This window comes from Meles meles, chromosome 3 (assembly GCF_922984935.1).
Source record: "Meles meles chromosome 3, mMelMel3.1 paternal haplotype, whole genome shotgun sequence".
In the NCBI taxonomy this organism is placed as follows: domain Eukaryota; kingdom Metazoa; phylum Chordata; class Mammalia; order Carnivora; family Mustelidae; genus Meles; species Meles meles.
This window is the reverse complement of record NC_060068.1, coordinates 176,228,584-176,243,626: the sequence shown is the minus strand read 5'-3', so window position 1 is coordinate 176,243,626 and position 15,043 is coordinate 176,228,584. Positions and strand designations below refer to the sequence as shown.

The following is a 15,043-nucleotide window of genomic DNA, read 5'->3' as shown; positions in this document are numbered from 1 at the left end:
GTTAACTGGGGCCTCAGCAGCGAACCCTTAGTAGCCCAGTGTGATTTGAGAGCTGCGCCAGGAATCCTTCAGAAGCATCATCGCTCACCTGTGTTGTTGACATTGGTTGTTGGTTTCCCCCCAGCTGGGCTATGAGCTGTAGCTCCTAGATATACCTGGCCTTCCTCACAGCTTGGTAGTGTCAGGGTATTGGGATTCTTACACTGTACTTGAGAGAAATGAATGTCCCAGCTAACAAGGTAGGAGCTGTGCCACCTTTTGTGACCTCATTTCAGAATTCCCACAGTACTGCTTTTTACTGCATTCTGTTGGCTACAAGCAAGGCACAGTGGTTGGCCCAGATTCAAGGGAAGGGGCTGTAGACCCAACCACTTGATGAGAGAAGAATTTGCAGGCATGTTTCAACACCACTACAGTGCAGAAGTAGTTAGTAGTTATTTGAATGGTGGCAAAGTGTCATCTTACAGGTTACTTGATATTCCAAAGGAAAACACAACTTTACTATGGAAGGAGGTCAGGCAGATGCTGCCTTAACCCAGTGAGCACTGCGCATGCAGCAGATCGGTACTGTTTGCGTCTCGGTGTTACGAATGTGCCGCACTGAAAAAGAGCAAGTAGCCCCCGATACCCAGGAGCTGGCCTGGCATCATCAGCTGGGCCTTGGTGTTCTCCAGAAACAATTTCACAGAACATCAGCATCACACAAGACCACTCTTGACTGTGATGGAGCCAGACAGAAGCAAGACTCTTTCATCTTTCATAATCATGTCTGAACACAGGCAAAACATGAGCATTGTCCAAACCACAAAAATGAGAAAACAACCCCCACCATTGGCTGCTGCTTCATTCCCAGCTACCGTTTTAGCCTCAGTCAGTCCCTGCTTCTGGAGACCCAATATCGATTACCTCACTTTCTAAAGGATTGGACGTAGAGCAAAGCCCTGCTTCCATAAATTTCTCTCTCATCACCTCAAGCAAACTGAACTGCTATAATAAGCTCTCTCTCCGTCTTACTGAGCTCCCCAACTTCCCCACACTGTGTGTTCTTCCTCACTGCAGTGGGTAGTGACTGCAGCTGGCATGGTTACCTGTGTGTCCTTGGAGGTCTTGACAGTACCCACCGTTGTCGTTTTGCAGAGTAACTGGCAGCTGTCCAGTTTTAAGAATATTTATGTATTGGGACCTAGCAGTTTCACTTTTTCAGATCTGCTGCAAAGGAACATTTACATGTGTGCAGGAAGCACAGCCAAGGCTGTTTCCACCGTGTCTTTTTTTTATATTGTCCAAAATTATAAGCAACCCAGATGTCCATCCGCAGAGAATGACTAAAGAAAGGTGATACATTTTTACTTTGGCCCTTAGTGCAGCAGTTAAAAGGAGTGCAGTGGAGCCGTGTGTTTCGCTGTAGGTAGCTCTCAGACGTGTTTTTAAGTAGGAGAAATATTCCGGCTGTAGACGGATATGAACAGCATGGTATCCTTAAAATTCTGGGTAAAACTCTAACATTTGAAAGAACAGTTTGCATTTTCTCCATTCCTGACTCTTAGTTACTTGCCTTCCCTGTGTCAAGCAGTTGTAGAATTATGGAGATTAGACTCTCGGAATTCTAGCGGAGGAACTAGTGTTGTGTGTCCTATCCTGTCAGAAAGGACTGGATAGATCAGTGGATCTTGAAAGAGCTTGAACCTGAGCAGACTGTGGACTTCCTCAGGTGAACGTGAACCTCACCTGGGTGTGTTCTAGACTCCCAAAGGCCAAAGGAAGGCTGAATTTGTGGGTCGAATCTTCCCTACCTGGGAGCCTGGGACAGTACCGAAGCCGCAGAGAGTCTCTCACCATGTTCTCTGCAGGGGACTGGCACCTGCTCTCCCAAAGGTCTAAAGGGCTCAGAGGTCCTTTTGCAGCCCTTCGAGTTATACTTGGTCTGACCTGAGCCTCATTGAACCTCAGAGAAAAACAGCAAATGCTTTATCTAGGGGGCTGCGCAGCAGTGACAGAAAGGCCAGGCAGAGCAATCAGACCACGTCCCATGTGACATGGAGCTGCTCCCCAAACCATGAGTATCCAGCTGGAAGAATGAGAATGCAGGCGATCAGGGGGAGTATGTGTTCGTGTGCACACGGTGGCAGTAAAAGAGCGAAACTGTGATGCTGTATAGTGTGGGTCTTCAGACATTCGGTAGCTGAACTGAAGATGTGGGTAGTCACCACTGAAGTTCAGATTGGGCTCCCGGAAGACCACTGCCGAGCACAGAGCAAAACTGAACAAGTAGGACGTTATAGGAAAGGATAAGGGTCTTGGAGAGTACATCCAGGGGATGTAACATCCCCTCATAAGAGCTCCAGAGTGCAGAAATGAGGCAGCATGGAATGAAATAGAAAAATTAAACTGAATTGAAAGTCCTGATTCTGTAGGTTAAAGGACTCATCAGATTTGGTAAAGTGGGCATTGATATGAAACTGATAAGAAAAACACATATTTGAGCATATCTTTGTAAGATTTCTGAATTCTAAAGGTAAAGAGAAGTCAAACTTCAAAAAAGAAGATCATACTGGTAATAGACTTTTTCTGTGGCATCACAAGCCATCTAGCAGAAGAGCATCTATAGACCATTGAGAGGAAAGGGACAAAAACCAAGCTTCCTATACCCAGGCAAAATGTCTTTCGGCCACTGGTCTGTAGAGTGAAGAGCCGTTTTTAGGATGTGCAGGAATTCAGAGCATGCGTCACCTTTGACCCTGTTTGAAGAAGATGCTCAGAATACTGATCAGTAGATCAGAACATTAGCCTCAAGATGGTGGACAGCGGAAAGGAGAAACAGCATGAGCAAATCCGTATAAAAATGATACTCCGACTTTTCTGCGGGATGTATATGTGTAGATACAGGTAAATGCTTAGGGTGGAAATGTGGAGGGTCCGTATACCACTATTAGTAGTATTCATTGCTGGGGAGGAGTCAGGATTTAGGCTGGTGGTAGTCACAGAGGACTCCAGCCTTTGCAAAAGGTTTTGGTTTTATATAAAATAGATCTAGGGGTGCCTGGGTGGCTCAGTCAATAAAGCGTCTACCGTCAGCTCAGGTCATGATCCCGGAGTCTTGGGATCGAGACCCGCTTCGGGATCCCTGCTCACTGGGAAACCTGCTTCTCCCTCTGTTACTCCTCCTGCTTGTGTTCCGTCTCTCGCTGTCTCTCTGTCAAATAAATAAAAATCATACACACACACACACACACACACACATACATAAAAATATTACAGGTTACCTTTTTAAAAAATACATTAAGGGGCACCTGGGTGGCCTAGTCATTAAGTGGCCCAGGGTCCTGCACATCAAAATCAGGGATTCAGGTCCGCATTGGGCTCTCTGCTCAGCAGAGAGCCTGCTTCTCCTAATCCCTCTGCCTGCTGCTTCCCCTACTTGTTCATGCTCTCTCTGTTAAATAAATACAACCTTTAAAAAATAAATTAAAAAAAAACAGACCCCAGACTATGCAGGACTTTGTGTGCCATGCTGAGGACTTTGGGGTTGTAAGCAGAGAAAGTTGTCCTCGTGTGGTCTGATTTGTGCTTTACGACGTCACACTGGGGGTGGGGGTGGAGGTGGCGAGCGCGCTGGCTGCCTGGTGTGGGCAGGCCGGAGGCACGGTGGGGAGCCTGGTGTGGCCATGGAGGTTCTAGTAACAGTTCAGCAGTACTAGAGCTAGAAGCTCTCTGTGAGCCTTTGGGACAGTTTCTTTAGGCCAAACATGGCTCCACAGGCTTCTTCTGACATAGTTAGCTTGGCTGAAACCAACACGGCAGTCCAGGATGGTTGACAAAATAAAAATAATGGTGCTGTATTATTTATTTGCCTGTCGAGGTCTCCGTTAACGTTGACACAAGTACCGTAAGTTTCTGAAAAATACTAGAATTTGTTTTGTTGGAAACACTGAAATTGAGCTTTGGGGGGAGGGCGTGCAATTTCCCTGGATTTTCTAGTGTATGTCAGTCTTCCGTAAAATTGTTACTGATCCCGCAGAACTGCTGTTTTGAAATGAAATATGCAAGAAAATAAGAAAATTGTATAGCCTCTATACTGGGTTTATTGCTGAAAACGAAAATCTGTTAAATGGGTTTTATTTCCCAGGGTGCCTGGGTAGCTCTGTCAGTTAAGCGGCAGACTCTTGATTTCAGCTCAGGTCACCGTCTCAGGGTGCTGGGTTCAAGCCCCACAGGGTATCACAATATCAGGCTCCCTTCTCAGTGGGGAGTCCGCTTGTCTCCTTCCCCCTCTGCCCCTCCCCCTGCCCTCTCTCTTGCTCTCAAATAAATAAATCTTAAATGGTTGTATTTCCCTAGGACTGGGCCCTTGGAGTCCTGCACGCCAAAATCATTGCAGCTATAACGCTGATGGGTCCGCAGTGGTGGTTGAAAACAGTAATAGAGCAGGTGAGCAGAGTCGGCTTTCAGGAGACACTGGGAGTGGCGGAGGGTTGTGCTTGGCTGTTGGGGTGCTTATGTTCCATGTTTCCACCTTCCTGAGTTTTCTACACATTTTCTCTAAGAAGCATATATAACCTTTTTTTTTTTTTTTTTAAAGAATACAGTTTGCTGTTGTATTGCCATGAATTTTCATCAACCACTCTTTTAAAACGTCCCTTACCTGAAGTTTAACCAGTGGCTCAAAGTGCCTAAAACCCTGTCTAAAGTAAGGCCAAAATTACCGCATGTGGTTTCTTTTCAGGGCAGGAGTTGTGATGTAGGCCAGGTACTCAGTTTGCTCAGTGTGTAGTGGAGTGAAGAGGTCACCGCCCACGACCCCAAGTGGACAGCAGGGCGCCTGGGGGGCGCAGTCGGCTGAGCATTCGGCTCTCCTTTTCGTCTCAGTCGTGACCTCAGTGTTGAGAGACCAAGCCCTGCGTCCACCTCCACGCTCAGTGCGGAGTCTCCATGAGATTCTCCCTCTCCTCTGCCCTCTTGCACGTGCACACGCCCTCTCCCTCTCAAATAAAGAAGTCTTCTTAAAAGTAAAGGGCAGAAAAAAATAGGGTGAAAAAGCAAAACTGATACTGTATACCTGAAACTGATCCAACACTATGTTGTTGACTAGAATTAAAATAAAAACTTCCAAAGTATGTATCCCAGAGCCTTAAAAAATAGTAAAAATAAAAAATAAAAACACCGATATTTAAAAAGAAAAAAAAAAAAAAAGGCAGTGTTGTTTGGGAATATTCTAGCTGCATAGCACCTAAAACTGTTGTATTATGGACCCGTCAGACAACTTGGTCATTGTGTTGATAACCTTGAAAAAAGTAGATGGTGCTTCTGCACTCTGATAATGAGGCTGGAAAGTATGATAATTCACTTTAGGAAGATTTCTGTCTAAAATAACTAACATAACAGATTTTGATATGTATTACTTTAAATTTTAATTGCCTAGAAAATATATTTGTGGACAATCCTCTTATCTTTAGGTTAGTGCCAAATGAATTAGGTGTTGCAGTTCTGTAGCAGTAAAGGCAAAGTATACTTTTGATGTATAGAAAATAAAAGCATACTTGCACAAGAAATTGTCAAAGAACTTCCTGACCAGAGATTTTTGGAGGTAGGGCGAGCCAGGGAGTTGCTGCATGTTTACTTGCATCTCTCCACTTCGGGGGTCTCCAGGTGAGACTCTGACCCTTGCAGAGGAGGTAGAATAAAGGTTTAATCACAGTTGGAGGCTGTGAAACATTGTTGATCTTTGTAATATTTTGCTCTCTGATGCCTTCTTTTCTCCTGCATATGTGTAAGTTTGAATAAAAGGATTGAGAAACACTGGGGTGCCTTGTTGCACTGATTTCAATGCATTTGGGTTAAATAGGTTTCTTTGGGTTGGAAGCATGCCTTTGGAGGGTTAAGCTTGTTGTCATGCACATCTGAATGCTCTGGCCCATTCCTGCGGGATTGGGTTGGGTTGCAGGGTGCTGTGACTGTGGCCGGGAGAAGAGTACTGTTCCTCTTCTGTTTCGTCCTCCTCTGCACACCATCTTTATTTTCCGTTGTTCCCAGAGTTTCACCACTTCCATTTGTTCTTTACTCTGAAGTGCTGTTCATTAGAACTTTCTGGATAAGATGATGAAATATTGTAGAAATCCTTGGAAGTAAAAAAAAAAATTCTTTCACAAATCAAAAATATCTTTGATTTGTCAAAAATTTCATTTATGCAGGCTTTTCAGAAATATGTTTCCGATAAAATGAATTTTTCAGATAAAATGAATGAATAATACAGATCACTCTTACACCAGATATGTGTGCAGTTGTTTCAGATGATGTGGTCTTCATCTAACGTTATTGGATACGCCTGGTATTGTATGGTGCAGGGATCATGCAGTTAGGATTCTAGATTGGAGTCTTACTTCATCCCTTAGCAGAATTAACTACAAAGTCTAAGGAAGTAAATGCATTTCTGTAAAAACTTGTGAGCACCGTACTTAAGTTTGTGTTCAAAATATGTCTTGAATTTGGGAAAAATAACCAACAGATTAAACTTGCTGTGCCTTGAATTCAGTAGAGATTGCTCTGTTAATTGGAGGAATTTGTCTTGTATCCTTGTTCTGATTTTCTTCCTCATGTTTCAGGTTTATGCAAATGGCATCCGGAACATTGACCTTCACTATATCATTCGTAAACTGGCAGCGCCCGTGATCTCTGTGCTCTTGCTTTCCCTGTGTGTACCTTACGTCATAGCATCTGGTGTCGTTCCTTTACTAGGTGGGTAATGCTGGCTGGGGAGCTCGAGAGAGCACCTTTATGAACGCCGTTGTGGTAGTGTCCCTTCGGTGTCGTAGGCCGTCTGGCTCCGTCTGATTGATTTGTAAATATAAATCTAGCTAAAACAGTGATTTCAGAAGGCTCTTTTTCTTAGACTTGATAACTTAGGGCAAGATTTAGAGAATCATAAAGCTCTTTGGTATCATTTTTTTCCTCTAGGCAGGTGAGGTGGTATTAACATTTACACTGTCCCCAAAAGAGGAACAGACTTCCTTCGGGTTGTCTCCTGACTAGAAGTGCTGTGGTCCCATACTTGTAAAATCAAGGGAAAATGTTGCTATATTTAATTTTCAGAATGTTCTTTATCATGAAAGGAAAAACAAAGAGAGGATGGTATTTAGCGATACCTCAGCAACTAGATATTATCAGTTGTGCTGAAGAGGCCTCACAGGACCTTAAACACAGCATGTGTTGTGAGTGAGAAGCACAGAGTTTCCCCCTCCAGACCTTTCTCTTCGGACTTCCTCTCTCAGTGACGAGTGTTCTCATCCAGCAGTCTGCATGAGTCCGAAACCTTGTAGGTCATCTGTGTCACCTCAGTCTCTGCCTTCCCTACTCAGGTGGTCCCCAGGTGCCACTGACCCAGCCTCCAGAACCCATTCTTGAAGCTGGCACCTTCCCCAGGGCTCTCACCTGAACCGCAGTGGCCTCCTATCTGGTTTCCCTAATTGGAAGCCACCAGCACTAATTCACTGTCCACAATGACCTTTCTCTTGAATGGGTCCCACTGTTCCTCTTCAGTGAACATCCTCTCATTGGTTCCGCCTGGCCTAGAAGGCACCATCCTGCTCCTCTGCGTGTTCACGAGGCTCCTCTGGCTGCGACCGCCACGCTCCGGCCTCGCTCGGTTCACGCAAAGAGCTTCTGTTGCGGTTGGGCACCACCAGCCCCTTTTTCCTAGGAGAGGAACGTGCTTTCATTTCACTGTCCTTCCACAGACGCCTGAGTTTGTCTTTTTTGGTTTTACAGGTGTTACTGCGGAAATGCAGAACTTGGTCCACCGGCGAATTTATCCATTCTTACTGATGGTTGTGGTGCTGATGGGGATCCTGTCCTTCCAGGTCCGCCAGTTCAAGCGCCTTTATGAACACATTAAAAATGACAAGTAAGTCTAGACTTCATTCATCTAGCTTAACATGTCTCATGCATTACTTGTTATTTCTAATGTGATAAATCATAGTTGGGAAGAGTGCTCAGATTCTGGATGTATTTTGAGGTAGAATTAACAGGATTCGCTAACAGATCGGGTGTAGGATGTGAAAGGGAACGTTATCAAGAACTCAGTTGGGCCAAGCAGCTGGCAATACAGACTTGTCGTTTATGGAGATGAAGACTGGGAGAAACTAGGAAGGTGAGGAAGACTTTTTTAATGCCTAGTCCAAATAGTTTTTAGTCTGTTTCCAAATGTTTTGGTCTGACAATCTATTTAATAGTTGTGGATAACATAAGAAGCCTGTGTGAGGATTCAGCCCGCCTCAGCCCTGCCTGCAGCCAGGGGACCCAGGGCGCTCTGGCCATTGCTGAGGGAGGCTGTGAGGCCCCTGCAGAAGCATCGTAGGGCCCTCCCTGGGGGATGGGATGCTCTGTGACCTGAGCTTGGTGAGAAAAGGATGGCTGCTGAGGGAAACACCTTCCGGGGATAACGGTCCTCTGACCTTCCGTGTCCTGACAGGCAGCTGAATCCTCTTCTGCTTTCATGGTGTCCAGCAGGGAAAGGAGGTTTGTAACTCTCCATCCAGGTTTGTCTGGAAAGTCGAAGTGTGCACGTGCCATCTCGTGTCACTGTTAACAACACCTCCATTTTTCTGTGAGCCTATCCCAGTTTAGACCGCACATTCTGTGGTCACCTTCTTTTTTTTTTTTTTTTTTAAAGATTTTGTTTATTTATCTGACAGAGATCACAAGTAGGCAGAGAGGCAGGCAGAGAGAGAGAGAGGAGGAAACAGGCTCCCTGCCGAGCAGAGAGCTCGATGCGGGCCTCGATCCTAGGACTCTGAGATCATGACCTGAGCTGAAGGCAGCGGCTTATTAACCTACTGAGCCACCCAGGCGCCCTGTGGTCACCTTCTTTACTCTGAGGATTCTTAAGAGTTTTTAAGAATGAGATTGAGAGTGTGAAGGCTTTTCCAAAGCATTTACTGGCAGTGAAAATACAAGTACACTTAGGCGGTCAGGGTATCAAATTCTGTCCACCACAAAAGATCAGAGGAGGGGGATGTAGGTGATGAATGTCACTTTGCATCACTTCCCTTGTTTAGGCTGACGAGTGAGTTCTGCGGGCAGAAAGCAAACAAGACACAGCCTCGACTTTTGATGCTTCCTCAGGGCTTGTCCCTGGTCCTGCTCGGCTGCCCCCATGTCCTTTCCCACCCCTCCTCCCAGCCTTTCTTGTTATTTTCTGCAGCCCAGTGTACTGTTTTCTCTCTCCCCATTTGTTCCTTCATGTAGAAGACTTGAAGTTTAGGCTCGCTGGAGGCCATGTTGTGGGGTGTGCGTGGGGCCGGCTGGGGCATGAGAGGGTGCTGGGCATCAGGGAAAGTGGGGGATGGGCTCAGAGGCTCCTTTTTCTGCCACCGAGTTACTTTTTGGTCTTGGGCAAGTTAATTATACCATATCTCTTGTACCAGTGGATATTGCTTATTCGTTGCCATCATGCTGACCCCATTCTTTACATGACTTGGTATGTTTCGTGATGACCCGTGTGTCGGGTAGAGCCATGTGGGTTACACTAGCGTCTGTTCAGTCGTTGTTTAAAACATACGTAATATCCACACAGTTTAAAACGCCACTGGTTGGTTGGGGAGCCGTGTGGAAAGGAGTAGTTAACTTCTGGAGAAGAATGGTAAGACAGAAAAAGTAGTAAACAGTAGGATCATGGATGAAGCAGCGGTAGGATTAGCGAGATGTTTTAAGAAGTGACATGCTAAGCTACTTGGCATAAACTGCAAAAAGATCTCATTAGGCTTTTTTTTTGCTGGCAGGAAAGTGGGATGTGACAGTCAAGGTGGGAAAAGTAATGGGGGAGAGTGAAAGTCACTACTCCTAGTCTTTAGCACATGCCAGGTCTTTGTGGCCGTGGTTTTTGTATGCTTCTTGCTTCTTACAGTGAGCACGGGACATGGTACTGTTGTTCTTACTTTATTGACGAGTAAACTAGGTCTCAAAGACCCAGCTCTGGGCCACCCTGCCACAGGCTGGTTGCACTCTCCCGCTCTCACACTCTGGCACACTGGCTGAGGACTAATGGGGCACTCCGGAGTCTCCAGTGCTGACCCCAGATGGGCACCTGTTACCCTGGCCTCCTGGAGCTCATTGACACTGTCAGCTTGGTCACCCACTGTTCTTCGAGGGTCAGGCTGCAGGCCGTTCCCATTTAGTGAGGCACACCACTGCTTCTCCGCATCTGCCGCTGTCGTCCTGGGGGTGTGGTATCTTGTCATTTCAGCCATGGTCACTGTCTCTAGTTCTGCAGCCCCTGCACCTTCTGTCCTGTGCTCCCTCTCATCCCAGCACGTGAGTTAAGTTCTGGCGCCACAGCCTCCTGCCTTCCGTCCCTTGCGTACGCTCACCTCTCCGCCATCTCCCCTCTGACCTCATTGAAAACTTTGCCCTTTGATTTCTCCTTTTCTCTAGAGCTAGAGCTTTTCTGGTCAGCTTGCCTCTCTCCCCAGCTTTCCGAAGGTCATGTTTCTAGTCTGTTTCTTCAGATCTGTCTACTGAGCTGTTTTATGAAACGTCTGTAACAGATAACTCCCCTGAACAAGCTTACTGTGCCTCACCTCCAAGTGTGCTAGTTTGTGAGAAGCCCCTGACGTACGGACCAGAGCCTGTGTCCAGTGCCCAGCATCCGAAACCTTCCGACGTTTGCTGTTCTGCTTTTCCCACCGGCCGATGCCTCTCTGTGAGGTGCCTGCTGGCGTACCGTCCGCCCGGTGTTCATTCTAGAGTCCTCTTCCACCCAGCTGACCACGGAACGGTTTTAAGTGAGAGTGATCTGATTTGCATTTAAAAACTGGCTGGTCTTAGGAAGGATGTTTAAATATGTAAGATCATATAAGAGAGTAACCGCCCTGTTTTTACAACCTAGATACCTTGTGGGCCAACGCCTCGTGAATTATGAACGGAAATCTGGCAAACAAGGCACATCTCCGCCACCTCCACAGTCGTCCCAAGAATAAAGTGGTTGTCTCAACTACCTTGACCTTCCCCTTGCCTTTACGTGTCCTTTTTTGTGGACTTCTCTCTTTGGAGATTTTTCCCAGTGATCTCTCAGCATTGTTTTTAAGTTAACTGTGTTTGACTTGCGTTCTCGGCATTCAGAGAGCGGCAGTGCAAGGCCCTGCTGCCCTTCCTGCATCTTCCGACGTCATAGCTGTCAGATCTGTACATGTGTAAATAGAAGTTCCTGGATACCCTAAAACCTTGGATTAAACAGAATGTGCATTGTACATCTTTAAACAAAATGTATATTAATTTATTAAATCTAGTTGTCACTTTATTTTGGACCTGCTGTGATCTTGACAGGAAACGTGCCACAGAGCCGTAGTGCAGAGGCAAGACATTTTCATGACGTCTCTTGGAGCGCAGTATCATGGTGTTCCGAGCAGTTCTTATTAAGTAAACTGTACATTCTGTCTTTCTTGGCTGTTCAGACCTTACCAAGCACTTGAAAGGAAACAAGTAGAAATCACGGTGGCGTGTCTGCGGTCAGAGAACATGAACTCTGCTTCGCTGTCAGTCGTTCTTTGGAAGTTATTTTGTATAACACCAAAGCTGTTGTACGTTTTCTACTGCCTGATTTTTTTTCATGTGTCTGTGTTTATAATATTGTATAGTATCTTGTGCTAGGTGAGGAAATTATTTTTAATTTTGATAATTTACTATTCCTAGTGATCAGCATTAGGGGGTTGGGTTTTTGTGCTTGTTAGGGGCATGTTTATATTTAGAGAAAACAAGTCCACGAGAACATTTTCGTTAGTTCCCTCCAACCCCCCTTTTCCATGCATAGCTGTCTTTTTTTCCGTTTTGGAAGCAGTGGCCTAAAGTCATGCAGGATCACAAGTCTTATAAAATAACATCACCAACAATGTATCATACTGGAATTAGAACACACTGAGATGTTTCTTCCATGTAGGTGTGGTTTGTGGCCTTCGGCCAGCAGCATTAGAGAAGACTGGTTAGAACACCTGGTCCTGCTGGTTAGTGCACCGTTGGGGGAGGGTGAGGAAGTACATTTTTCCTCGTTTTCCGTGAGTACATCCCAAAGTTTCTAGAACTTTGTGTTTACAGACTAGAAGTACAAATAAAACCAACTTGATTTTGCTTGTCCAGAATTAAGCTGGCTTGAACTGGCCTTTTAACATAGGAGTAAAGAATGTCTTTCATTGGGTATGTGCTATAAAATCTCAGAAAACTGGACACTTATAAATCTGGTTTCCCCTTATAACCAAAGCTTCAAGTAAGCAGTTTAGAGAAATGGAACAGTTGGGCAATGATCCAAGTATTCAATGGGAATAGTATATTGTAAGGATGGTGTTTGCTTTTGAATGATAACCAAAAGTTCTCAGAGAAAATGGGTATCACAGGTCTTCAGGAACTCTTAAAGAGTTTCCATATAGTATTAAAATGTCTATAGACTCTAATCTGAAGATTTTTTAAATATTGAAGTCAGCTAAGCATAAGCTACCAAAAAAGCAAACGTGTTCTGGTTGTTTTACATTTCAGCAGTTTTTCCTGAAGTGGTGGTTACTTTACTTTAAAAATACATTTTTAAACATCAGTATCCAAAAAAAAAAAAAAAAAAGCTTGACATAGGGTTCAGTGTTAACTTTTTGGCACTTTGTAGCAGTCCTTTCTCTTGTATTTAAAATAAGGTCTTTGCTAGCCCTACCTTTACTTAGAAATTTAGTTCTACTTTAAAAAATTAAGAGCATTTTAAAATGTAATGCCACCTGTTGTGGTGTAAGTCTATATAAATTGTTCTCTTTGGGAGAAAAATATTATCAATTGGGCATATAACTTGATTATATTAATTTAGTTTCTTTTTTAATTTTTCAGAGAATTTGTAGATCTTGATATAAAGTCATTGAAACATTTATCTGTTTTACTGGGGGGAGATCTAGGCCGATACCATAAAGGATTAAAAATTGTTATGCTACAGAATTTTAAATGAATCTTACCAGATATTTTGTGAAAAAAAAGAAAAAGAAAAAAAAAACACCAAACCAAACTTACAGATATGAATGTGTATGAATGGCGAAAAGTTGCCCTCCATTTCACTGGCGCTAACTTTATCTTGTTGTACTTAAGGATTTCCTCTTGGTTTTCCGTTATGCTCTGTCCTTTTTTCGATCAGATGAATACTTCCGTAAGGAAAGCATTTGCTGGCATAATATTTACGTGGGTGGCATCAGGATTTTATTATTAACCAGTAGTCTTACAAACATTTTAAACCTCTAGTTCAGAAAGGGCTAGTATTGCTGCCCTTCTTCCTGTAGATTTTTTTTTTTTTAATAATAGTGTAGTTTTGCTTCATTTTACATTGGGCTAAAACAAAACAGTCTTTAAGGAAGATAATTAGGAAAGACCTTTCTGCTTTATTTTTAACTGTTTCTAAGTTGGAGACAAATCAACATTTGGGAGTTAGTTCCACATGACCAGTTATCAAATGGTCATAGTATGAAGTGTGCATTTGTTCCTGTTTAGCAAATTATGTTTGTTTTTTAAACTATTAATACTAATAGTTGAGCCGAAAACTGAAGAAAAATGCCAGTGTGATGTTTATGTATAGCTAGCCTTAAAAAGTTCCATGTTTTAGGGAGTTTTTTCCCCTGTTAGTTTGCTGGAGAAACAGTGGAAAAGTTAGTTTGCTGGAGAAACAGTGGAAATTGGACATCTCAATTCCAGATGTAAACAAAAAGCAGTTTTTATTTCAACATCTAATATAGCTGTTATTACTGTGGATTCTTGTCTGTAATTTTTCTTTCCCTTATTCAGGTGATAGAGAATAACTTTCTTAAATGATCTGGTCTTAGAGATGTCATTTCTGTATTGGCAAATGCTATTATTAAAGTGCAACTCTTATTAAAGTGAGGTTGAATTGATGACTTTGTAAAACAGAGTGGACATTTCTCCACTGTACTGTGAGTAGCCCCCACCCCCGTACACACACACGTGTGCGCACAAGAGTGTAGCGCAAGTCCAAGAACACTGGCACTTTTTTCACCTTCACAGGTGAGCTCCTTATTGTCACTTTCAGGATTGAGTATTTTAAGTTCTCTCCTTACTGGGATTTTCATTGTAAAATTAAATGATTATGTTTAAAAGACTCCTTTAGAATGTTGCCTGCTCAGTTCCCATGGAGAAGAGACAAAAGTAAAATGTCTTACCACCGAAGTATTACTAAAAACCTTGTGTGTGGAGGTCCTCTGACTCCCTCAGCTGGGCTGTCTGTATCTCATTAATTTACCCTTGGGCCCCCTCTTTCCCTCTCACCCTCCTAACTGCCCTGTGTCATTTTTTAAAAGCAGACATTTTGAGTAAGGGTTTCATTCAAGTCTCCAGCAATACGCTCGGCATGAATACAACGAAGTTAGGACAGTGTATGTCGTTTTCATTCCCATCTGTTCTGTATGAGTGCCTCATTCTGTCATGAGAGTAGAGTAGTGTACCGTAAATGGAAATGTAGTGACTGTAAGGCCTAGGAATGACTGTCTTCGAGGATAAATAGAACATTTAGTTATTCGGGACTTAAGTTTTCTATTAAAGCAAACACCTTAGATACCCAGACCAATTTTATGTGTATATATTCTAAAATGCTCCCTTTTTTATGTGGTTGTTTGTTGCCTTCTAAGTCAAGAGAACAAAACTGAATAAAGTGAATATTAGTTGTAGCCTAGATTTTTGGTTTGTTTTTGCTTTGTTGCAAGATTGCTTCAGAATTACAGAAATGTGCATTATTAATCAGCATATGTAGATGATCCAGGTATTTTTTTAATATGTTACATGAGAAAAAAACTAAGTTACCTGTGATTGTAGTTCCTCTATTCTGAGTTTTAAAGTATATTTGCAGAAAACACATCCCTTCTGCCTTGTCCCCTCACTGTACCAGGAGACCATCATCACTAGGAATAGTGAAGGCCCTCTTCCCAGCTGCTGGCAAGATGCTACTCGTTTCTGCACCTGTCTACAAGATCATGTGCCAAAGACTCACCAGGTTTTCTCTTTAAGTGGATACTTGGAATGGAGGAAA

The 15,043-nt window shown here is 43.7% G+C and overlaps 1 protein-coding gene across 2 annotated transcripts in view; it reads left to right on the top strand.

The window, feature by feature from the left end:
- Positions 1-13,542, top strand: part of MARCHF6 (membrane associated ring-CH-type finger 6) — an 80,048-nt gene extending 66,506 nt beyond the window's left edge. For both annotated transcript variants that reach the window (XM_045999146.1, XM_045999145.1), the window contains exons 23-26: positions 4,339-4,428; positions 6,600-6,732; positions 7,762-7,897; positions 10,880-13,542. In XM_045999146.1, coding sequence (XP_045855102.1) covers positions 4,339-4,428; positions 6,600-6,732; positions 7,762-7,897; positions 10,880-10,970 — 450 coding nt within the window. In that variant the 3' untranslated portion in view covers positions 10,971-13,542. The remainder of the gene's footprint in view (positions 1-4,338; positions 4,429-6,599; positions 6,733-7,761; positions 7,898-10,879) is intronic.
- Positions 13,543-15,043: the final 1,501 nt, after the last annotated feature.